Here is a 27,453-nt window from a genome sequence, read left to right as displayed (position 1 = left end):
AAAGTTTCCTTCTCACTTTCTTCCATTTGTACTTTAATCAACAGTACTTAAACAAATTGTCACTAAATTTAGTTAAATACTCATTTGCCCCCCAAAATCCCAAATATGTTTGCTTATACACCAATTCCAAAGTCACAATCACACTATTTCACCATTCTACTATTGGGTTTATGCAATATTTATTATCATTTGTTATTTTAAGATATAATTACAGTGTGTGGAAAGTTTATTATAAAGAAAAGTAAGAGATAAATCAAGACATACTTCAGAAATACAAAATAAACCATTCTTAAAACTTAGACACATTGATTATTAAATTTATGTTTTTTATTTTATTTTAGGTGTTATTTAATAAGTTGACATTAATTTTAGTTTTTGCTGCACTATAAGAAAAAAACTGAATTTTCAATAGGCCGAATGAAATTTATATGTAAATCTTTATGAATCACCACCTGAAGTTATTATTAATGTAAACAAAAAATAACAAATATGGACATAAGAGATTATGGGAAAATAAATTTAATGAGTAAAACAAATGAATCCATGGATAGTAAAAATTAAACAAATTACGTTCAAAACAAAAATGAAAAATAATTTTTCCCCAAATTACATTAAAAATCAAATTCTTTACAAATTTTCTTCAACTCACACACGTCCCAAATCTCCCATAACCTCTCATTGTGAAAAAAATAAATTAATATAGTTAATCATGGATGAACGAGAATAAGGATTATGCCTCAAAATTGCATGTTGAGTCATTAAACCGATTAACATTCTGAATTAATATCGAAAGAAATGATAATATGGATCCATTATAAATAAACTCCTCATATTCACATACTAACTTCATATCTAACATTCATGGATGAATTAGGTTTTTATTCTCGGATGTTTTTTTTTTCATAATTCCAGTTATTAAATTTTAAATCGTCTCATATTTTTTTTTAATGTATATCAAATAGGTGTAAATTGTAAGATCCGGGAAAATTAAATAGTTATTTAATTTATTGTTTAGTTAGGACGGATAATGAGAATATTTAAAGCAATAAATGCGAGGAGTTATGACGTGGAAAAGTACTAGCTCAAGTGGTTGAGAGTACTTTATTGTGTATGAGGACTTGGGTTCGAGTTTTATGTGTGCCACTTGGATGTTATTTAAATTATGTGTTTTTGTGTGATTATATATTGAACTCGTATGGATTAAACTCTTAAAATTGTAGGATTTAGCATGAAACATGTGTTGGTTGAGTGGTTTGGCCTTGGTTTGGTATGTGCATGAGTGCGGGTTCAAACCTTGTTGAGAACTAACTTACTTTTCTTTTTGCCAAATTTTCTTGTGCATGAATGTGGAAGGGTTAGAAACCTAGCAGCCAAGAGGGGGGCAACTTAAGGGCTGGAAAACAGAGGGTTAATTAAGCAAACTGGGTAATCTTTGTATCATTTTTAATTAAAAATTCGTATAAACCACTAAATGAGCAATTAAGGGAGAGAGATAGTGGGAGCAAGGGTTAAAAGAGAGGAAATAGCATTTAGGGTTCGTGGTACACATAAGCAGAGCTTTTTCTGAGAATTGGGACTGATAAAGTAAGGTATTGGGGCTGAAAAACGCAAAGGTTGAAGTGGAAAGCAAGGGCTAGGGAGGTTTGGTGAGAGGATAAGCACATCTACTCGAATTTAGCAAGGAATTCAGGTAAGGGGAGTTGCTCTGTGTGTTTTCTTTTAATTATATCAATTACATTGTGCCTCATGATCGAAATTGCATGTAATCTGTCAGTTGCGCACTGTTTTATCGAAGTTTCTGGGTTTTTCCCAGAAACCGCCTGGCGGGTCAATCCCTACCGCCAGGCGGCACATCAGTGATGAGTTTTGTTCTTGTTTTGGTTTGAATCGCCTGGCGGCGATGAATTCCTGCCAGGCGGCGCGACTCCGTTCGCGGTCCTTGTTGATGTTTGTTGCTATTAGTGTAAGTACGTATGTGTTTTCTGTGATTGGTGTGAATGGGTCCTATTGGACATCTTTTTGGATCAAATTGGATTATCAAATTGCGGGATGGTAAGGGTCGAGGGATGATCATGTGTGAAATGATTTAGGGTTGCACAGGAGGGTGAAAATAGGGTCGCTTTTATGAAACAAATTGAGAGTAGAAAGTTAGTATGTAATACAGGTATGGTTGTCTCATGGTGATTGAAATTGGTCGGGATGGAAATGGGAAAAACGGACTGAGTGCGTGATATGAATGGAGGATTTTGGTGATTCTGCAGAACACTGGTGTACCGCCTGGCGGCGCGCTGCATGCCGCCAGGCGACGATGGGTGCAGGTACGTCTGTTGCGTGCTTAAAAGAGAGAAGAGGGGGGGGGGGAAGTGAGTAGAACTGGGGTGAGTCATGTTTTAAACAATTATTGATGAAGTTGTAAGAGATAAATAGCCAGTAGTATAGGATTAAGGAAATGGGATTAAGTGTGAAGGCATGAGCATGATCTGTAAGATTGGAAGGAGTGTAGTGGGAATAGTAAGAATAAGAATTTTAGTGACCAGACTCAGAATCGAATAAACACACTTGTTGGGGTCGCAACTGGAATAAGAGATAAATGAATCAAGATTTGAGGTAATATCTATGAATTGTGTAGAAGGAATTATGAATTAACTGAGCAGGGAGTGTGGTACTGTGGTAAATCAATTTGACTAGAGAATGTGGTATGGGAAATATTCTAAGGGATTTCTATCAGGAGACAAGAGAGCTTATATTGTAATGTTGGAAGAGAGTGGTGCATTGTAGGTATGATAGGGAGTTTGGAATGGGAGTTATAGGTACATGTATTTGTTTACATATGATAATTGTAGGCTTGCTTATGTGAGGGTTGAGATTGGGGTTCTTATGCGATCTATGGAAGGGATTTAAAATAGTAAACTGGATTAACTGGAGTGTCATAAACCAGAAAAATGTTGTTCTGGTATGGCGCCTGGCGGTCTACTGATAGCCGCCAGGCGATAGCCCTAGCGTGGGAGGGTCTGCACTGAGAGGCGCCTGGCGGCACGGTGTGCTCCGCCAGGCGGTGACGAGAAAACAGTGGGGTCTGGAAGAGCGCTGGCGCCTGGCGGTGGGCAGGTACCGCCAGGCGGTCTGGGCCTGTTTCGCCAGGCGGTGTTGGCTGGTGCGCCAGGCGGCCGTGCACCAGGTCACGAGTTGTGTGTGTTGTTTTAATTGACAATGATGTTTTGCTTGGATCGGGAGATGCTGTGCCATGAGCGGGTAGGTTCATGGATGGTGTAACATGTGATGATATGAGCGGGGAGGTTCATATCAAGTTACTCTCACGTGGGGATACGAGCGGGGAGGTTCGTATGTTCCGTGCTCACGTTGAGAGATGCCACGTGCGGGGAGGTACGGGGGCTGGTGGATCACATGTGTTGGACTACGGGCGGGTAGGTCCGTAGAGCAGGACTACGAGCGGGGAGGTTCGTAGAAGCAGGACCACGAGCGGGCAGGTTCGTGTGAGCATCAGATTCCCGAGTCCAAGGCTAACAAAAAGTATGATTTGAAGACTGTTAAGTCTTGGGGTTAGGGTCTTGGCCAAGATTTATAGATAATGATTAAGATGGGTAAATGATCTATCCTGTGATTACATGCTTATTATTTTATTTTCTCAGCTCACCCTTTTTGTTTGTGTGTGGCGATGATCGTGTAATTCGTTACACGGGAGCAGATGTTGATATAGGTGATGCTGAGGATGCTCAGATGGCGGAGTGAGGGCTAGCATGGGAGTAGTGTTAGGATTTTACTAAATTGTAATTTCTGTTTTAAATGCCATTTTTGGGAACTTGTAACATTTTATGAATTGGTTATGAGTTTTGGCGCGCTAACTTAATGAAAAAAAAAATTTTCCCGCGTTGGGATTTTTATCGAGATGGCTATTTAATGAAATTATTCATTTTAATATTTATTTTTTTAGTAATATTCCCTAGGGATGTTACATAAATCGTTAATGTTGTCTAAATCGTTAACGACAGTTTTATTTTAATATACATGTTATTTTACTTCATTTGATATTTGTTGTCGTGGTTGGGTTGTGCATTTTTGTTTTTGGATGGAAATGTTATGTCGTTGGGTATGAATGAGTTAAAGTTGTGAGTTTTGTTTTGTCCTGTTGAATGAGGTAAAGTTGTGGTCCCTTGTTTTGTTTTGAAATTTTTGGTCTCCCATTTGGGTGTTTCAGTTGTAGGGACCGTAATAGAGGATAGGATGTCTGACAAGCATTTTGAAGTGGTGGTCCACCATAATGGAAGCTTTGTAAGTGATGATAATGGGAAACTACAATTTGATGGAGAAACAACACAGTGTTCTGTGACCCGAACACATGGAGTTATTTTGGGATTGTAGGTGGATTGAAAGACAAGGGACATATTCAAGTGAAGGAGCTATGGTACTCTTTAGGAGGTGGGTTTGTACTAGAAGATAGGTTGAAACTTTTGATTGATGATGACAAGGGTGTTATGCATATGGTTAACATAGTTAGGCTAAACGGTGTAGTGCATCTGTATGTGGTACATAAAATGTCTAAACCTGAGATAACAGACATGATTGAGGGGGTTCAGTTGAAGGTTGATGGTCAACTTGGGTTAAAAGATATAAAAAGGGTGTTGAGTTTTAGCATGGTTGTGAAGGTGAGAAGCTGTTAGAGGAGTGTTAGTTGGAGAGTGATGGTGAACCTAGGTTAGAAGATATATAAGAGGGTGTTGAGTTTCAGTGTGGTGGTAAAGGTGAGAAGCAGTTAGAAGAAGGGAGTCAAGTAGAGGGTAATGGTGAGGGTGAAAAATAGGTGGAGGAGGTGGTCAGTTAGAGGATGATGGTAAAGGTAAAATAGAGGTGGTGGATGTGTACAATTAGTCTCAATTAGGCCTCTAATTTAGAAATTCACATTGTTATATTCTAGGTTTATGTATACATGATAGGTGGCTAGTAGACAAATTATTTGAAGTGAGACATGCATCTCAAATTGAGGAGTAGTTTGTTGTCAACAATGACACAATGGATTGCACATACAGAAAGTGGAGTATAAGTAGAGTTCCTTGCTGTCATGCCCTTGGTACATTGAGATTTCTAAATTTAAATGGAGAAGACTTCATTTCCTATTGATTTAGGAAGTCAACATATGAAGAAACCTACCTAATAAATGGTCAACAAGTGTGAAAAATTACTTCATATCGAGATGTATTGCCTCAAAGAAAAGAGTAACGCTAGGAAGGCCTAAGAAAAAAGAGAAGACTGAGGGCGTGGGAGATAAGGAATGATGATATTAAATTAAGAAAGGAGGGGTTCAAAAAAATATATGTTGTCTACAAGAAGTTGGACACAACAAAAGTTCTTGCCTGCAAAAAAGTCAAGCAAAACAGACTGAATCAACATCATATCCACCACAACAAACAGAATCTACATTATCTCCACCTCAACAAACAAAATCTACATTATTTCCACCACAACAAACTGAATCAACATAGTTAAATACACACAATCAGTACCATCAACAGAAGGAACACAGTCTACTCCGCAATCATCTCATGTTCCTGTCATTCCACCTCAACACCCTTCAAGAGACAAACCAAACATCAAGCAAACTCAAGGTTGTGAGGGGTTTTATTTCCAAGCCATGACCCTGGAGTTGTTACATTTATTTTGTGGGTCTGTTGTGACATTTATTTTGTGAAGATGACTTAAAATCTAAAAATTTAATTAAGATTTTGGAACAAAGAGGACATTCAAAAGTTTAAAGATGTGAATTACATATTGTGCGTGAGAACTCATCTACAATCACGTAAAGTTCTATAAATAAATTGGGTCACCTTATTTTATGCCTTTTTTCAAGTAACATTACTATTTTATATAAACAATTGAACTAAATTTTTTGTTAAAACAGCTTGTACACATCTTTTAGATTTAGATTTATAATAGATTTATAATAAGCGTGGCATTTAAATGTAACATATTAAAAAATATATTTTCATTTAAACTAAAAATATTAAAATAAATCTAAAAAAGGATTTCCTTGACACGCTTTTATTATTGAATTAAGATAATGCTTGTATCTAATTCTATGGTTATTGTCTCTTACTTTTATCTCTACTCATATCTATAGTATCATATTTGTATTCAATAGAAATGTTTACAAATCAGTTCAATTGATTCTGAACATAACAAATTACCAAACTCAAAAGTAAAATAATTTCTTTTTTGCTTCAACTCAGTTTGAATGATTTCCTAGTAATTATATAAATTTTAATGATCTTATTGATGCGGCCAATAGTAAAACAGCATACTGATAAATAAAATTTAACATAAAAATTGAAACTAGAAAATCTAAATCCAGCATGGTTGTGTGAACTAGACAATGAACCAAATATATATAAAGAATTAAGAAAAAAAAATGTATGTACAACATAAAGACATTATTCATCTGAAAGCCAAATTTCCTGAGTACTTTACATTGAAATGTAGAAAAAAGAAAAAAAAAAATATATTGAGACATCTAGAATTGAAAAATTCTATTGACTTTTCAACATGTTTCCAATGTAATAATCATTTTCTTCCTGCACGAAATTAATGAGGTCACAGAAGATGATGTTCAAGTAGCAAGAAATGTACAATAGATGATTGGGATCTGGTGATGATGTAATAATAAAAAGTTGCAGAGATCCTGATAATATCTCTAACCACTTTAATAAAGTCCTCCCAGAAAGGAAAAATCTCAAGCAATCGGTTGCGAAAATGTGGACAAAAATCATATCCCTATAATAATTAAGGTCATACACCAGCCTTGAAAGATCATTCTTTTGTTGTCTGGGTCAAGAATCTAAAACTTCATAACCATTGTTAAATGTTAAGTGCACAGGTACACTCTAATTGTTGTCCAAATAGTCCACAAAATAAAGGAAAATATTGTGTTGGCCCTATTAAGATAGGAGGAGCATGATAATCCCACATCGAATATGATATTCTTCTATATAACAGGTCTAAATAAATACAATTATTTCCTTCCTCTCGTAAGATAATTATTACCTCACCCAAAACTACACACTAACTAGTAACAAGCACTTCCAAATAAGTTCATTACTGGAAGGTAACCCAGGCTTCTACAGGGAACTAGACTACATATTCAAACTGCCGCATGATACTCATCTATAGTTTGTTTCATTGCATCCAATTGTGACATAATAAATTCCACCTTTTTGTGACAAATCTCATTGGCTATTCTTGGACCATAGTCACATTTCTCAAATGGACGATATTCACAAGCACTTTTTATTTCATCACGCAATGCCACCTGAATGTCCTGAAACATTTGAAATAAAAAGTAGTTAAGGCACAAGTTTGAGCATAAAATTCATGATGATGAGCTCGAACAAAACACAGTCTGTTGATCATAAGTTCACTGCTTTGCTTACTTTGAAAAATCCACTGCATTTTCATTATTTAATTAAGGATAGGCAAATTTGCTGAATGTGAAGAAAAAATTTAATATATACAGATTTCACACACAAGTAATTTAACAAACACTATACAAAGCAAACAAAACTATTTCTGACAAAGTTTATATTATAAAAGAAATTTCATTTAGAAGTTCCAATTACCAATATATATGGACTTATGCACTCAGTAGTTGAGATTTAAAGTACATATATCTCAGCAAAAATAGGAATTCATTTGATATCTACAATTTAGGTACATTGAGTTTTAAGTTTAGTTTGTTTGTCATATCTTTTAGTATTGTTTGAGTAACCTGACTAGTTCATGTAATTTGTCTTGAACAATTCAGCCTTAATTTTAAATATGAATAAGAATATTTTGAATATATCAAACTATGATTTTGCTAAAACACAAAGACCAAACTTACAAGGAACGTGTAATAGGTTGTAATAACAAGAACACTGGTAGATTTTAGCCTCACTATTTTTGGAACTTGAAGACTACTTTAAGTTGAAGTTAAAATAAGAGCTTTAAGTTTAAATACAAGGTTATTAGGTAATCACTAGTTCTATATCGTTTTAAAAGCAAAAGCTACTTTTTGAAATTATAATGTCATAAGCAGCGAAGCACTTGGAAACACATCCTTAAAAACTAGCTATTATGGGCGAGAACCAAATATTCAAATACTCCACCGAGCATCTCAGATTACTCTATGTGAAACTTAAGCATCCCATAATACACAATGCTCCTATCATAATGTCGTTGACACATGTTTAGAATGTCATTATTTAAAACACTGATGTATAACAATACCACAAAGTTCAAATTCTAGTTCACAGAAATCCTGGCTGCAAGTAATATCGGAGGTGTTATGAGACTGGGGTTTTGTTAATTAAGAGAGTATAGTCAGAGTTATTTTAGTAAGAATCTTATGTTTCTAACAAGTTTGGCAAATATAGGATATTAAGATATAGGGAGAGGAAGATTTGGGGTATGTTCTATCTCATGTTCTAGAAATGTAGAGAGTAACAAAACAACTTGTATTCATTTTTCTCTCCTAGTAGAGTTCATCCATAATACAGGACTAATGGAGATATTATTAACAAAAAAATATCTTTTTATTAATTTTTCACTAATTTCATCATTAATTAGACTGGTGCCATTTTGGTAGTGTGCTCATTTTGGGACTTGAACCCACAAGGCCAACCCCTTTAGTAAGTGACGAAGATTATATATATCCAAAAATCATAAAGGAAAATGCAGAAGCTACAAATAGTAGCCTCTGCGTAGCAGATGAAGCGTCCATGAACATAGATCCAAACACATGGTTAATATACATGTATACACCAAAAAGTTAATTGATTTCTGTGAGACAAGGACCTTGATTAATTGCATGAACTCAAGGCAGTGGTTTTGGACCACATCTTTCCTAGGACCCACAGGGCTTGCAAGCTCATCCATTACTCCTCCGGCAAGCTCCAAAACCTTCACGATTCTCTACAATGACCAGCAGAAAGGGGGGAAAAATCAATTAAAACAAACTACAATGTTCTGTTACATTCAGGACCCTTTCATAAACGTTTTCAAAAATTACCTTCTCTACATTCTGAAGTCTCTGCAAAGAAGTTGTCTGGCCCTGTGAATCCATGGATGCGGACTCCTAGTGTTGCTTCTCTAATTCAGATCTATACAATAAATTATGTGGACGACAAAATGATCCATAAGACTTCAAAAGCATCAAATGCACAATTAACAATTTTATAATCACATGAAATGACAACTATAAGAAGTATTGGGATGAATCAGATTGTAAGGATTTATTAGTCAATAGAATGGTCAAAATGGCCCGTCCAGAATATTATAAAATACTAATAGAGAAATAGTAAAATGAAAAAGAAAAAAAATGCTTTCTTCTTTCACATTTTCTCTGACTGGGACATCTTGTTTATCTCTCTCATGAAGCTAACAGGTCGCGGCTAGTGCATCGTGTCTCTGTCTCTATCAGCTAGTTTATTTCCTTCTCATCTTGTAGTAAGCAAATCTACTTCCAACAAATCATGAGCATGGACTTTACACTCATTTACTACACCATGTATATATGTTCTATTTGGATTAACCCTTGAATGCCAAGTATCTTGGAGAACCTTACAGTCAATTCCAGAAATCACTTAGGGAACAATAATCCTTCGCTGTTTGGATGGCCCATCTAAAGCTAAGAGCTTCTGCAACTGCTTTTCATGACAGTTGACAGTAGATGAGATGAGATGTAGGCACGTAGAAGAGGCCAAAATCTGGCCATCGTAGTCGCTAAACTTGAAATGTTCTTGGACTAGAGGCTTCCATGAGTCATTTATTCATCTCCTGCTTTGTGGATATTAACGATAGTTGAATAGTTGCATGTATGGGTTTCATAGCAAAATTCTAATGACTCCATTTTTCATGAAATCCAACTCTTTCATTCTAAGAAGAAGAGTAAATAATACTCTTCATTGACTTCAAAAATTTCGAAATTGTTCAACCCAGTACCATAAATTTCTCTCAAGTATTTCATCAAGCAGATTCTAGGCACTAGTAGTTGTCCATTTCAATGGTTGGGGCTATGAGGAGAACAAATGGGTCGCACTCAACATGACTCTAGTACGTTATTCTAAAAGATTACTAACGAATTTACAGTTTCTGGTAGGATGTGTCTAACAACTCACATTTAGGGTTGTGTCACCAAAGTGTTTCTCACAAAGAACACTCCGAAACTCGTTACAAACCAATTGGAATCCGATTTTCCAACCCGTAACCAATTTTCACAGTAAATCACTAAACCAGAACCAATCCAGAACTCCCCTTGTTATGTACATTAAAAAGAAGAAACATAAAAAACATACAAGCAAAGGAAGAAGGAAGAAAGGAAATCAAATTGATCACTGACAGTATAAGATTGAGACTTGTGCAGCCTGCAGCGGTGAAGACAATTATGCTGAAATCAACGGTGCTCTGGTTAAAGTAGGGTTTTCTCGGAGATGAGGAGAAGTTGTTCGATGCCTGCAGAGGAAGGAAAGGAAGAAAGAGCGGAGTTGGGAGAGTTTCTTGCTAAGCATGTTTTTTGCAAGCAATACAATAAACTTTAATTTTAATTCTTTTAAATTTCGTTGTTTTTATAAATAAATACCTTCAAGTTCAATTCCATCTAATTGGTCCTTGAAATTATTCTATTTTAAAAAAAATTTGCATTAATTTAAATCAAGTGGTTTATCTTAAATGTGAATCATTTATTGATTTTGTTCTTATTTTTTCTATATTTGTTTTCTTCATACATTAAAATAATATAGTACAAATAGGATTTTGGAGAAAAATAAAAATAAAAAGTATTTATTTTTGTTTATAATTTGAGTCTTATAATTAAATTATGTTGAATTATGATGTCAATATTAATCATTTACATTAGCTTGCCCTATTTTTAAAGTTTAGAGTAAATTAATTATAAATCATTTTTAAGTAAGTATGTTCTTAAAATTTTCTTTTCTTTTAATTTTCCTCATGTGAATTTTATATATATATATATATATATATATATATATATATATATATATTATAAAATTATATTATGATTTGATATGTGTAAGAGAGACATATCACACTTGATTAAAAAAGGTAATATCCATATACACACTTAAATTATTTTTTGAATTGCTTTTATTTTTCTATTTTGCAATGTTTTTGGAGGAGCCCTCAGCAAAGTTTTGATATTTATAGCTATGGGATGGTCCTGCTACAAGAAGTTCATGGGGGAAGAATGAATCTCATTTGTGTTAAATTGCAGCTATATGTTGACTACAAAAGCCTGAAAAATTATGTAAGATAACGTTCTTGTAACATGCTATATTAGAGTAGATATATCTGATAAAAAAAAAAACTACACCACGATGACATGTGAAAAGATATATATAATTGAAAAGTTAAAATTATATGGTGTCAAGTGGTGAATGAAAATCAAAGCAGATCTTTGAAACATCTTTTCTCATAAAAAATAAATGGATTTAGATCTAACTCATTTTTAAAAAAATTAGTATGTAAAGATGAATTTTTTATTCTACAATAAATTATTCTTAGCTTTTAATAAATACTTCGATTCTCACAGTGGAGGCATTGACATATCTTACGCAATATTAGACAGGTTTAACTGATGTCATGATAATATTTTATATAAATCTTATATTCAATTATATAGTATGAAGTCGTCTTATATTACTCGATTATATTTAGAATTTTCAAAAATATTTACCTTTTAAAGCTTCTATTATGTTGTAAACAGAACATTTTGCATAACATCTTTCCCCAACAACAAAGGACTAAAATGGTCTTCAAATGTTTCATAGGCTAAACCAAATAAACAAATAAATATGCAACAAGTCTGATGAACAAGTAGCTTACATTATTCCAACCTATAGCTATAAGAGAGCATCTGGGACTGGGAGAAAGGAAGACATAAAACAAGTAAAAGCTGGATCATATGTAAAAATCTCTAACAAAAGAGTCAAGGATCATTCTAATTCCTTGTGACTTCAACTCTAGTCCTTGGAGAGTTTTGAAGCAAGTACTTCACAACTTTGCTTATTTGTCCATCAAACAGGTCTATCAATTTGCTTTTCACTCTCAATGATTCCAATCTAACAAAGCATGGTGGTTGAAATCTTGTTGAACCATCAGAAAGATCCTGCACAGTAAGAGCAAATAATGCAAGACTGAGTGCTGCAATTTCTTTTTTTCCTCATATAAATGCAGACATGTTTTGAGCATAAAAAATATAAGGAGCAAAACAAAATGAATGCTAAAAGAACTTACATCAAGTATTGCTTGAAGGGTAAATGATCCCAGAGTCAATATCCTTGCATTGGCCAGTGCTTGCATAAGTTTTATGATGATTGAACTTTTCACCATAAACAAGCCAATACTCACAGCTCCAAGAAGAGGTAGATTGCACACAGAAGAGAGTTGGTGGCTATTAACACCCTTGATAGTGAAAGAACGAAGATTAGGAGTACAAAGTGCAATGTTGTAAGCTTTTCTTTCAGCAAATATATTGTAACTGTATATCTTGATGCTGAAAAGGGTGGAATTAGATATGCAGAGAGCTTGTGAATCATTTTGCATGGAGCAGTTTCGAAGGTACAAGCTTTCTAACACACGACAGTGTGAAAAAGGCTCAACACACTCAGCATCAGCAGTTGTTGCAGTAAATTTAACACGTTCAAGATGCAGGCTTTTGAGAAAGGGCAAGTTCACAGAGTTTGGAATCACCACCACATTTGGATCATAAACATTGCAAATCTTGAGGGATGTCAAAGACTTGCAACAAAAGATGAAAGGGAGGGAACGAAATGCAGGTTTGCAAGTTAAATCTATACGCATTGTCAAATGCTGAACATCATGAACAATAGCATATTTCATGATCAAGTCTAGAACTTCAGACTCGTTTGGACTTATGACTACAAGATTTAGCAGGGAATGAGAATGATCTCTGCTAGACAAAACCCAAGACACAAATTTTCTGAAACAAATGTCCCCGGTGTATCTAGCACAGAATGTGAGACTAGTGAGACATTTGCAGAGATTCTTCCATCTTTTAGACAGAACACAGGTTTGAATAGCACTTTTTGTGCTCAGAAAACTCATTATGTGCAGCAAAACACAATCAGGTAACTCACTGATTCTGTCTTTCTCATCTTTTCTACATCTTCTCTTCTGTCTCTTTCTTTTCATCACCAACTCTCCCTCAGATTGTTTCCGTTTTGGAGCCATCACTTTCTACTTTTTCAGTTGTACACTGTGGTAGCAGAAAGTGATAGCCAAAGGATAAAATGAGTTTGTGAAGAACAAGACATGACTTGTCTTTTATAAGCAACAGTTGTAGCAGTTTGTAGAATGTTGCATATGACAGTACAAAAGTTTGAACCATCGTGCTGGATTAAAATCTTCATCATATTAGGAAGGAGAATTTGTTAATTTTCACTAATTTATATTTTACTTAATGTGTCACTGTGTTATTAAATTTTATGCCTATATTATTTATGGTAATCTACTACTTATTTTTAAGATTAATGGCAATGTATATTATGAGTGTAAAAACATTGGCATCAGTAATTGTTGGTATGATTTTTAATATATTTATTACTATATAGGAAGATTTGTGATTGGATTACAGTGTATGCAAATGTTAATTGATCCGCGTTTGAACAATATTTTGTTTGATACTATACAGTAATAGTATATGGGAAAAATAATTTTTAATTTAATTACTTAACATATATTTGATAGAACTTTACTTATATAATTTCATACATTTATTAATTTTTTAAATTATTATACAATGAACATTATATCTTAATTATGTTCAACAACAATAAATGATGCAAATGTTAATATCTATTCAGTGCCAGTGTTAATAAATCTATGCAAATGTTAATAAGTGCCGAGTTACTTTATATGCGTGTATGTTATTAATACAGAAAGATATAAACAGTAAGGTCTTTCCGTAAATAAATAAATACATAAAAAGCAGGGAAAAATATTTAATAATAAAATTTAATGAAGAAGATATACCACTGTCAAATTTATTGACATATAAATGTATGAATATATAAGATAATGTAATTGAGTACAATAAAACGAGAGAAATATATTAATATCATATAAATATATAAAAGAAACTGTTCCATTAGATCCTATATGTTTTTGATTCAGAGTTTATTATATTATACAATAGATTATGAGAGACGAAATGAGTTTCGTCTATGAGATATATGTTTGCACTATGTTTGATAAGAAAAAAAATCAGATTACACGCATCATGTTGTACCACGTGTTAACAATTATAATTTATAAACACATCTTATGTTTGGATAATATTCTTATTTTTTTCACGTATACTAAGAAGATATGAAAAAACCTAGGTTTTTTTTTTTACCAATTCGCATATAATATTATTGAAATTGGCAATTTTTAAAAATATTATAATATAGGAAAAATATACCAGTCTCACACGACTTTATTTCAAGAAGTCGTCACAAATACAACTTTGAATCTTACATCATGAATGTGATTCCACTAAGTCGTACACCATGAAGACAATTTTGATATTTAATAAGATAATTAGCACTTAATGATGTGGTTAATTTTAATTTATTATGAAAAGGTGAAGTCGCATGTCTCTTATACGACTTGTAAATTTGATTTTTATATTGGAAAAGAGGAGTCGTACGTGAATCATACGACTTGGACATAGGCAAAGACAACATTTCATGAAATAAGGAAGTTGTGATTGTGGTGCTACGAAGGGAAACTAAAGTCGTATGTCAGATGACTTTTTTTTTTTATATATATATTGTTTTGAAGTTGCGGGAAGGTTACGTGTTATATATAAATTTATATTTTTAAGACTTAAAATTTTTAATGGTAAGTAGTTTTTGTGTAAAGATATAGTTGTATTAATAGAATAAAATAAATTATTATGCACTCTAAATGAATGAAAAGTTAATGAAGTGACATGTATAATAGTCAGAGATATATCGTAGAAGAAGTAATATGAGATTCAATATGTTATATCTATAAAGAGGAGGATTAGATTAGAAATTAATACATACAAAAAGTTTGAGTAATAATATAATTGTACTAAAAGATTTATTTATGAGACGTTGTTCCGTAAGGAGACGTTCTTCTTTATCTTCTTAATCTTAATTGAGGGGTGGAATAGGGTCATCGTTAGTTTTCTATTGATCGTCATTTTGTTCAACATTATCATGTTCCTGAGATGACATCATGGTCGATAATATTGCATGAGTGATATGGGTTGGTATGTAGATGAATGTGTTGGTGTTGAAGTTGCAAACATGTTAAATGGACCAAAAAAAATATCTGGTTGAGAAGGAAACATGGTGTATGTGTCAAGAACTTGGTGCACTGAAGAATAAGAAGACATTTGTTGAAGATGATACATATATGTGGTTTGCATCGATAGTTGTTGATAACTAGATTGACCAAATGAGTGATGATGAAATTGATGATGATAAGAAGAGCTAACATGGTGAATATGACCGTGAGATTGGTTTTGGATAGGCTGTGATGTATCATATTATATAGAAAAAGGAATCTTAGACAAATATAGGTGAATTAAGAAATGTATTAGAAAGAAAACTTACATCGTCGTCATCAGATGAATCTTCTTCTGAAAGTGATATGTAACGGATGCTATGGTTAATATATCATTGCATATATGGTATGGTGGCCCTCAAATGGTCGTTTTATATGAAATTGATACTTCAATCAAATGATTGTGTCGGTCGTTCCACATGGTTATCCACCTTGCATGGTACTGAAGCCAATTTCTCTCTATTTTATCCCTCATATCTTCTTTATGTGTCTGATATAAGTTTAACGGTTCCGTGGGAATAGTTTTTCGAAACCCATATTGTCATATAACGCGATCAGCTTGTTTGGGTTGTAATTGGTTCAATGTCTTTCTTATTAGGTGAACAACACTTGCACTTCGTTGTTGCTTGTGTTGATTCACAAGCCCACCTTCCCCCAAGTAACAAGTGTGTTGATTTCGATCTCAAAATGCAACATGCATGTAATGCAATCAATAAGTAATTAATACTAACGAGTAACAATTACCTTTTTGCTAGTGAAAATTCTAATCCTACGATAATCTCTTTAGTAGTTAATGGCTCAAAATATGGCGCAAGGGGAGGTATGCGTTCATAAGCCCCACACTACAACAATAACATGCACCCTCAAACATTTTCTTGTTTGAAGTCAACCTCGTGATCTAACGCACAATATAGACTCCCCAAAACAGTCAAACCCTAACTATAATTGGGAACATTATTTAAGTCTACCAACAACAGAAGATGCATCAAATGAATTCAGCTTTTTGATGTATCAAGCATAAGTAAACTACCCTTTAATCGGCAAATATAAGCTTTTGCATGTTCACATACAACATCCTATGTTGCGTCATTGGTTAGTTGTTGGAGCATGTTGTTGATGTTATAATTAATTGACGAATTAATTCTATTATAAGACTCATTTGAAATATTATGATGAACCCAATTGTGATTTAATAAAATATAAGAACCTATTGGTTATTGTGGGAAGTTATAATAAAATAAAATAAAGATAAAATAAAGTCCAACCCAACTTGATGGACATTGGCTTATAAAATGGCTTATAAAATGATATTAGGGTTCTGTCTCTGGCCATAAGGTTTTCTCATAATAAGCTATCAAAGAAAGAGAGTGGGAGAGAAGAAACGAAGGCAAAGAGATAGATTGGAAAAAAGAGTTTAAAGAACAAAGTTTGAAGAACACATTCTTATTGGATCTCTCATGGATCAAGGCTAGAATCCTATTATGATATATGTGCGTGAATATGTGAGAATCATGAATCTTAAGATCCTAGAATAATTTTCTATAATGAATTATTATTGCATAGAAACTACAAGATAATTTACAGTTGAGCCATGAAAGTTTGATTGTGTTTTCTTTAATAGCATTTTCGAGAGGTATGAATCCTAAAAGTTGTTGGCACTAGGGTATCAAGTCCTCACCCGTGACACCCGTCACGACTTCACCGTGTATAGGAAGTCCCAATTATAGTGAGACATCTTCTAATGTAATCGTTGCCTTTCCCAATAGAAGATGGGAAGTGTGTCCATTCACCATCTCTCCACCAATGCATTGAATAAATTATGATTGAAATCAATGTTGGAAAAGTGTACTTGTCCAAATCTAGCAAGATCAATCATATATTTACTCGTGGATGAAGAAATTCAATATGTTTTGCCACTCATACATGATGTTTTCTCAAATGGGTCATTCTCTCGTTTCCTTCCCAAATTGCTTTTGTGACATGCTTATATTACAACCACAATATAAACATATGGTTTAATTACTCGTAAGGTACCCAGTTTGGGTCAAGGGTGTCAAATTGGTACCCCCGCGAAAAAAAGGTGTCAATTTGATACCCAAATAAGTTTAAGTGCATCAATCAGGTGCATCCCGTTAGATTGTCAAAAACGGCGTTAAATTTGTGGTGATGTGGCAATGTATAATAGATACGTGTCATTGAAAGAAGAAGATGTGTAAAAAAAAAACAATTGTACAGTGTTACAAATTATTTAATGAATGGTAAAGTTTGAATTTGCCCTATGTCATTTGTGGTCGTTATCATCTTCTTCTTCCTCTCCATTTGCTTGCTAGTTCAGACCTAACCCTCTTCCTAATCCCAAATACACCCTCTTGATTTTTTCCAATAAAAACAAAACTTCTGAGGAAACCCTAATCTCGAGTTCCTTTCCCCCTCCTCCCAATCAATATCCCCCAGGGTTAGGTGTAGAAACTTTAGAACCCTAAAATCCCAAAACTTCAGAACCCTAAAATCCCAAACCTAAAAAGATACATAAAAATTCAGAATATTTGAAATTGGCATTGAAATTGAAATTACCCTATTGTAGCAACAAATTTCGTTGTACAGTTCAAAGAATAAAAGCGACAGAAAAATGAAAGAGGAAAAAAAATTAGAAGCTTAGTCTAACATGATTGTGTCATGAATCGGAAGGGAGAGGAAATGGGAATTTAGGACTCATATTCGGCGTCAATGGTGAAAACTAGAAGATGAAAATCGTTGGGAATGGGAGCGAAATGAGATTGAGATTGCAGAAACCCCCAAATCGCATAAACCTTGATCACCTTCTCACTTCTCACTACTTTCCTGCTTTTCTTGACACAGGGCCACTTCGAACATTACAAATTATTTTTAATTCATTTCAAAAATTCCTATTTTTTATTTAAATTACCACGTCACAAATAATTGGTATTCCACGTGTCAAATTTTTGTGTCAACATACTCTTTTAATTGGTCAACGTTAATGACTTTAACGACGTTAATGAAAATGGACTTAATTGATGCACTTAAACTTATTTGGGTACCAAATTGACACCTTTTTTTTCGCGGGGTACCAATTTGACACCCTTGATCTAAACTGGGTACCTTACGAGTAATTAAACCTAAACATATCATCATGATAACGACCGTGAGCCATTTTAGAAATCACCTGCCATATATGATCATGTAAATATATATATATCAAATAAGTATTAATTTTAGGTTATGATATTATTATATATTTACATCTTTTAAGTAATATAATACATAATATTTAATTTTTAAATTATTTTTTATTTTAATTTTTATTTAACAGATAATGGGTGCCAACCCTTTCTTCAATTGTGCTAGACAAAAACACTTGGTATTCTCTCTCATTTCTATATACAATTTTGTTGATTTCACTCCAAATGTTCTATACTTTTATTCATATGGTTCTATAAATCATATTTCTTTTATTATTAAATTCTAGTAAATTAAATTGTTGGAAATGTTGCTTTAGTTCGTTATGATTTGTTGTACTAATTCTAGTCAAATTGTTACACATAATCCATATCCTATTAGCCATCCTACAATGAAGAACAAGTTGTTCAAACTGTTAAGTTACACATAGGGCACAATTTTCCTAACTCAACTTACCTATGGTTCAAGTTCTCTCTTAGTCACTCTATTTAGATTAATGTTGAATAGAGGTCAATGCCCATTTCACTTTCAAGAATAGATTCTTCGGTGGATAGAAGGACGATGATTTTCTTTGTTCATCTGCGTTGATTTACAAATGTTAGATTTTGAAAAAGTAAATTTAAGGGATTGAAGGTATGATAAATTATCGCCCAAATGCAGAGATTGGAGGATATTTATAATTCATAAAATTTATTTTACTTAAATACCCTGTTATCATTTGGAATTATATTGGAATTATGTGTAAAGAGCATGAAATGAAGAAAACAAATTGCAAAAATGAGAAGAGGATAAGTAAAAAGGAGTTTAATAATAATAATAATAATAATAATAATAAATAATAATAAAATAATAATTATATTAACTAGCATACACACAGACGTTGTCGTGCCTATATGTACGCACTTTTTAAATATGCGTGATATTATATTAATAGACGATGATAATATAATGTTATTAAGTTAATATATAAAATAAAATTATATTTATTAAAAATAAAGTGAAATATATAAGAAAAGATGAGAGAATAATTATTGATAAAAATAACGGTCAATTTTCAAAAATTTAATAAATAATTATATTTTAAAAGATAAAATTGGTATTTTGAAATGTGAACACAAAAGAACAAAAGAGAGCATCCTCTTTTGTATATATTGTTATAGATAATAAAATTAAATAATAATAATAATATAACAATAATATAAACTCATACAAATACTAATTACACGAAGGATAATATAATAATTTATCTTTTATATTTATTAAAATATTTTTTTATCATCACATCAATCAAATTACTCACAAACTTTATTCTCAAATTCACTTACAATCATCTTTAAATTCTTTAAAAATAATCAACACACAATTCACTCTCATATCCAATCAAACTCATCTATTCTCTCTTCTTCAAACTCATGTCTTCAAGTGAAGAGACCCTAAGACTATAGATTAACAACTCATAAAATTCAGCTTCTTCTCGTCTAATATTATTCTGTAATGTTTTATAAGTTGTACTTTTTCATGTTCCTATTTTTCACCTCATTTTCTTAAGGTATAATTAGTCGCAACGTACCCAGTTTCGTCCTAATGTGTCTAAATGGTACCCGCTTTTAACTTTGCATCTACTTAGTACCCAAATTAGTTAATTTGCATCAATGTGGTCCCTTTTCGTTAACTCCGTTAAATAAGATAACGTTTGACTGAGTTGACCAGTTAAGTGAGAAAAAATGTTACAACGTGGCACGAGAGTAGTATGTGATGTGGAACAATGCAACATAAGAGGAAATTGAAAAGAAAAAAAGGCACGAATTGGGAACATGATAGAATAAAGGGTTTTCTAGAGTTAGGGTTTACGAAATTTGGGTCATTTCATGCGTTGTGGACAAAATTGAAGGTGTAATTGACATCAAATTGGCAGCTATTTGGGATTGCAGGTGCACAAACCATTTGTTTTTGTCGTTGATTGCATTATTTGTTGTTGGGATGGTGGGGTTTAGGGTTAGTGGTTGAATATTGTGCGTGGTTTAATTTAATGGTGTTTTGGGTATTCTGAAGGAAATGGGTTATGCCAATGTGAAGGAGATGTGGTATTCCACCCACGACCCAGATACAGAACCAGGAGGAGAAACGCTGTGGTTATGTGACCCACACGAACAAGACGACCACGAATGACTAAAACCATGCGACATTTCCCACTTCACTCGCCACCTTACCCCTGCAACAAATCAGCTTCCCAGCGAAAAAATGAAGAAGAAGATGAAGATGGGAATGGGAAATTAGGGCTTTTTGAATGGGGACAATCAATTCAAATAGGGCATGACACTTTATCCACAAATTGCCACTGTACAATTATTTTCATTGACAGGTATCCGTTCTGCAATGCCACATCACTGATCTGTTAACGGCATTTCTGAAAACTTAACGGGATGGACCACATTGATGCAAATTAACTAATTTAGGTACTAAGTAGATGCAAAGTTAAAAACGGGTACCATTTAGACACATTGAAACGAAACTGGGTACGTTGCGACTAATTATACCTTTTCTTAATCATTTGTTATTGTATTAGCGAAAAAAAAATGTAATGTATTTAAATTTATATATATATATATATATATATATATATTTATTTATTTATTTATTTATTTATTGTAAGATGTGTTTAAATAAATACTTTTGAAACAAGTCTTTTGTCTCTGTTTTTACTTTTCACATAAGTCATATATCTCTCAGAAAATGTAAAGAAAAGAATATGAATAAAAGTACGACCAAAACATTTATTAGATGTAGAAAGAAGCGTAATATTAAATGATTTGTTTCCAATCATGTGACATATATTTATGTACAAATACAAAGGACAATAATACTTACTAAATTTTACACTTATTTTATACTTATCATTTTATCTTTCAAATTTTCTTTTCTTTTATAAATATAAAAATATTCTTTTAAATATATTACTCCTGAAAATGGGTTGTTTATGATATTAAAAAATTATTTTCCGAAAATTCTGCAACTAATTTTTGCAGTGCACGACTTCAAATAATTAGTTTTACCACTTCAGATATGAAGAGATAGAAATGTAAATATGACTTAAAAGTTTCATATTCAATAAAAATATAAAAATTAAGTAATATAAGAAATCTATAAATACACAGCTTTATAATAAAAATAATTTTAAATAGATTTCAGAACCCATAATTTGTCTTGATAGTAGTTTAGACGAAAATAAATATGTTTTATTCACTACTAAAAATTTTCATATTACATAAATTTTTTTTGTAAATTTGTTAAACAAATTTGTAAAAAAATATTTTCTTTTATTATTTTTTCTAAAAATTTTAATTGACAGGTAATTTCTTTGTAGGTAATTATTTTCTACAAAATTATATAACAAATTTGTAAAAAAAAAATTACTATTTTTTCTAAAAATTTTAATTGACAGATAATTTCTTTGTAGATAATTATTTTCTACAAAATTATAAAATTCGTAAATATTTTCTATTTAACTTATTATAAAAAATGTTTTATACAAAATATTATGTAAAAGAATTGACAACAATTTCTTACAAAACAAATTTCATAATAAAATTTATAAATAATTTTTTAAAAAAATTTCAAAACAAAATTGATAAAAATATGAATTTTTTAGTCATAATTATATTATAAATATCCATCAACAGTTAAATCGATGTATTAATAACAAACTCTTCTCACTTTTTCACACAGAAAAACTATTAGTAGACTAGAATATAATATTTTGGGGAAGAATAATAATGCATATAATACCCATATATAGTGTATATAATTTTAGCTAACAGGGATCGTTTTTGAGGTGAATATAATAAATAACGTACTATTTTCTTCATCACTGTATCTGGCTGTTGAAAAAATATCCATAAAAGTTGGTCAAGTGTAACATTGTCTGACTAAACCCAACGTTGTTTTCCTAATTATTTTAAAAAAGAAACATGTCTTCTTCTATAGATTTCTATATATTTGTCCCTTTATGCTTATTGTTTTCATCTGGAATTTTGTGGCAATTTTTCATTGTCAATCAATAATTTGTATTAGTTTAGTTTCTTTTTGCAAACCAACATTACTCGTGAGCCTACACGTGCCCCTTTTAGCCCATTTATTTTGAATAATCCGTTCCTCATGCAGAAGATGCTTTATGTTATTGATGATTGATGAGATAAGGAAACGATAATACATTTTTGTATGAATATATAAGGTGTGGAAAGAAAAAGTTGTTTGGTACAATATAAACAAGATGAAAACAACATGGTTAGAACTTAGATATGTCTCCAACTTTTTATCTTAAACCTTTTAGTCAAACTCATGCCCTTCGTCGTGCCATTCAACTATTCTTTTATTGTAAGGAAAAAATAACTATTTAACAATCCACTATATAGAAAATACGAAAAAAAAATGAAAATTTTTATATTGGTTGAGAAGAAAAGAGTGCGAAAAATAGTGAATGATACTATTAAATAAGTGTAAAAAAAAAAATAGATGTCAAAATATCACTATATTTATTTTATAGCACTCGAAAAAAGTGTTTTTAACTTACATAGTTCCAAGAAAAAAATGTCAAAAATTTCACGTAAATTACTAATAAAGTCAATTTATAATATAAGTTTGTACAAAATCTTATCTTATAATTTGATTTTGTAAGATTAAATTAAGTTTAAAATTCACATCTTATCAAGAATTAAACAAAACATATAATAAACTGATTAAATTTCTCCTTAAAACATGAGATTGCCTCATAAACTTTTTAGAAACTATCTCACTAACCCATAGTTGAGTTTAAAAGTATCATCATTTTAAAAGTTCAAGAACAAAATTACAATCAAAATATTAAATTTTAAAGGGTTAAATATGTTTTTTGTCCTTCAAGTTTCAGTGGAATTTGGAATAAGTCTATTTTCAAAAATTTTGACCAATTTAGTCTTTCATCTTTAAAAATACATGAATTTAGTCCTTTAACTAACTTTTGTTAAGTTTATTTGACGTTTCAATCGCATTTTATGATAGTATTTGAATTATTTACACCGTTTGATATATTTTCGCTTTAATGTTAACTCAAATATTATCATGAAATGTGTTTAAAATATCAAATAAACTTAATAAAATTTGATAAGAATGACTAAATCCACGCATGTTTAAAGATGAAGAACTAAATTGCTATAAAATTTTGAAGAGGAATTAGTTTCAAAATTCACTGCAATTTAAGAGACAAAAACATATTTAACCTAATTTTAAATAGAGAGTACATATGAGAATTTTACTTAATCACTCATTAACTTGATTGTGAGAACTTTTTTAATTATTTTTTCTTCCACATGTTAAACCAAGGAGTTTGTAGTGTAAAGATAATAATCTTTTACAGAGCATTTAGTTTTGGTGAGATCAATGATGGACAAGATGCAGATGAGAAATATAAAAATATTAATAAGAACATTGATTGATTAGTGGTAGTGAGATAATTAATCAACACAGGTTACTGACAAGTACATTACAAGTTCTTCACCATATATGCAAGATAAATCGAATGAACTTTTAAGTGATACATGTAAAATATGCGTTTTCTATTATTATACATATATATGAAAGAAAAATGGCATAGAATTCTGAGAAGGTAGTTAAAGGAAAATAAAATCAAACTATGTCTTGCTTCTGAGTAAAATAATGCTACCATTTCAAGTTATCACAGATCTGGTTTTTCCCTTGATGATGCTTATTTTTGTTTGACTCAGTTATGAAGTGGGTTTGGTCCACCAGGAGTGGCTGTATGGGAAACAGTATGAAATCCACTGACCTTATTGTTTTCTTTGATTTGTGCAGAATTGAAACTATGTGGGAATGAAGAAGAAAAGGGGAAGCTGGTGCTTGTTCTTGGCTTCTTCATGTCTTCCTTGAACCCCCATGAAATGTGCCTGCAACTTGAAAGATGAAGCAGTATTGCGAGTATGAAAAGAAGGAACATAATGGTTAATAAGAATCTAGATTTATGAACTGCCATGATTTCTACGACAGGAGGAAAAAAGGAGCAGGGTTAGGATGAAAACTTGGTTTAATAATAATATATTTGGAAAAGACATAAGTTCCCTGTTCACAAAAACAGTCAGAAATTAAATACTTGCATGTAGGTGGTAGCTGGTGTGTGCTATTCACTGTATTTTTGAAAAAAAAATAAAAAAATATATATATAATATTACCAGTTTATGAAATAAATTTATAATTCGTGACTTTTATATTATAATAAAAAGTAAATCTAAGTTAATTTTAGAAAATTACGAGATTTAAATTTAGCGTCAATTATTAGGTTTTTAAAGAGAAAAGTTCTTCTAAAACATACAATATTAATAAAACTTGAATTCAATTTCATAAAAAATTATATCATTCTTAACTCAAATTATAAGATAACAAATTTATAGGTCTTCGCTTTATATAATTTTTTATTTTTATTTTTTTTATTTAATATAAAACTTAGGGTATGTTTATTTGAGTGGATGGATTTGAGAGAGAGGAAATGAATGAGTTTGAGTGGATATGAAAGTAAATTGTATGGATTTAGAGGTTATTGTGAGTAAATTTAGAAGTAAAGTGAATTTAGAAGTAAAATTTATGAGAGTTTGTAAGTGATTTGATTGATGTGATAAATTAAAAAAAAAATAGAAGTAAAAGATAGATTACCCTATTACCCTTTATGTAAAAAGTAGTATAAATTAGTATTTGTGTGAATTATAATTATTTTGTTTTTTTTACTACTAAAATTGAAAGAAATAAATTATAAAAATTAATAAAATAATATTTTTTTTGTAGTATATTGTAATAAATTTCAGCCACCAAGCCACCACCAAGTCACCTAGTAGATCGATGAAGATCGGATCAGTAAGTAGGGAATTAAATTTGCACACAAGGGATCAAATATCTCTTTCCATTTCACCCATGTTCGTTCCAAACTGATGTATGTTGAGATTGATTCCAATAACCATAGATTGATCCTCTTAACCATGTTACATTGCAACATGTGAATAAAGCATAACTGAGGATAAAATAGTCTTTATTCCAATAATCATTTTAAATTTACTTGTATTACGAGATCACAAAAGTGGTATATCTGGCTAACTTTTGCTTTCACTCATCCTTAATTCAACGCAAACGAACGTCAAAAATCAGCTAACAATCCATTTTTTCTTTTTCTCTCAAACATAAAATGAATCGAAGCAACATTAAACTCAAAATAAAATTACCAACCTCAATGAGTGGTGACGCATGTGAACCAAATTATATATCAATAATGCATCGGCCTAGCTACGTGAATAATTGATGGTAATTGGTCACGGATGCCGAAAAGATTTAGGAGTAATGTTACATGGACTTATCTGTTCTTCTCCCACTCCTCACTGAGTAAGTTACTGTACACAATTTATCATGTATGTTAGATGCAACTTTTTTAATGATTTGTGCACTGAATCTCACACAGGGGATCAATTATCACTGTTCTACAGTTTCTTAATTTGGTTCTCCCAAGAGTAATGATTAAGAACTTAAAAATAAAAGCTTTTATTAAAACAGTAAAACCACCAAACATTCTATGTTATTAAATATCTTAATCATTATCATAAGCAATGATTTAAAAAAATAATACTTTTGCTATACTAAATTAAAATGGAATACAGATGAATTTTAGTGTTACTATTTTGTATGAGTTTTATCTCATTAAAAAAAATATGAATTCCGGGAAGTATTCTGATTTATATATATCAGTAAATAATGATATTTTAATTACTAAACTTTGATAAATTTCTTAAGAGATATTTTTTAAATAGTTTTAAAATATAAAAAATTAAAAAAATAGAAAAATAGAAAATTATTTAAAAATATTATCTAAAATTATAAAAAAAAATTATCAAAATTTAATAATAAAAATATATTTTTCTATCTTAACACCGTTGTTTATCAATTGTCATATCAGGAATAACAAAATATATATATATATATATATATATATATAAAAGCAATTCAATTATTACGAGTTTAGTTTTTTTATTTTCTTGATTTTCACTGTATTTTTAAAATATATACTACTTTTATTATATTAAAAAAAAATAAAACATCAATATCAATACACATCAGTATATATTTTAAAAATATAATAAAAAGACTGTGAACAAAAAATCTTTCAATCTATAAAAATTCGTTTTAAAGTTTTAAATTGAAAATAATATCTCTTTTTCTTATATATAGAATATTTTTAATGAAACATTTTAACATTTTATAAGTCTAACTCAATTTTATAAAGTTGATTTAAAAAAAAATAAAATTTGCAGCAATTTATATGTAATTTATATACCGTAAACTCATATTATCATGTGAGACTTCTAACATCCTTACACTAAGATATATATACCTCGAATGTAAAATTAAACATTAATAGATTGTCCGACAACGGGTGAAATGATATGTTCAACAAACAACAAATTTCATTAGAATAGACTCTAAAAATAATTTTAATATATTAAAAAATAGACTTTAAGTCTAACTCAATTCCACGTAGAAAACCCAAGAAATAAAAATTAAAAGAAAATGACTAAAATTGTAATTTAACCTATTTTATTTTTAAATTTGATAGAAATTACTATTTAGATGAACATGGAACTTTCCACATAGTGTGGCCCCAGTGATATTGTTCTACCTGAAATAATAAAGAAACAAGGATGGAAGAAGCTTGAATCATAAATGGGGTGTTTATTGCACAGGGGTGTGATGAGACAACTTGGTAGCCCTACATTTATGTGTTAATGAGAATAGGTTGTAAAGTTTTGGTGTGTGTTGTACACAAACTTTTATAGCTGAAACAGTGTA

The 27,453-nt window shown here is 31.2% G+C and overlaps 2 protein-coding genes across 2 annotated transcripts; both read right to left on the bottom strand.

The window, feature by feature from the left end:
- Positions 1–6,830: 6,830 nt before the first annotated feature.
- Positions 6,831–10,578, bottom strand: LOC114181089 (mediator of RNA polymerase II transcription subunit 11). Its single transcript, XM_028067430.1, has 4 exons — positions 10,385–10,578; positions 9,056–9,146; positions 8,842–8,958; positions 6,831–7,327 (listed from the first exon to the last, which is right to left on the bottom strand). The coding sequence occupies exons 2-4, from the start codon at positions 9,107–9,109 to the stop codon at positions 7,151–7,153; spliced, it is 348 nt and encodes a 115-aa protein (XP_027923231.1). The 5' UTR covers positions 9,110–9,146; positions 10,385–10,578; the 3' UTR covers positions 6,831–7,150.
- A 1,423-nt stretch (positions 10,579–12,001) lies between these two features.
- Positions 12,002–13,254, bottom strand: LOC114180881 (putative F-box/FBD/LRR-repeat protein At1g78760). Its single transcript, XM_028067173.1, has 2 exons — positions 12,298–13,254; positions 12,002–12,169 (listed from the first exon to the last, which is right to left on the bottom strand). The coding sequence occupies exons 1-2, from the start codon at positions 13,252–13,254 to the stop codon at positions 12,002–12,004; spliced, it is 1,125 nt and encodes a 374-aa protein (XP_027922974.1).
- Between the last annotated feature and the right edge of the window lie 14,199 nt (positions 13,255–27,453).

This window comes from Vigna unguiculata, chromosome 4 (assembly GCF_004118075.2).
Source record: "Vigna unguiculata cultivar IT97K-499-35 chromosome 4, ASM411807v1, whole genome shotgun sequence".
Taxonomy (NCBI): Eukaryota; Viridiplantae; Streptophyta; class Magnoliopsida; order Fabales; family Fabaceae; genus Vigna; species Vigna unguiculata.
This window is presented reverse-complemented; position numbering and strand designations above follow the sequence as displayed.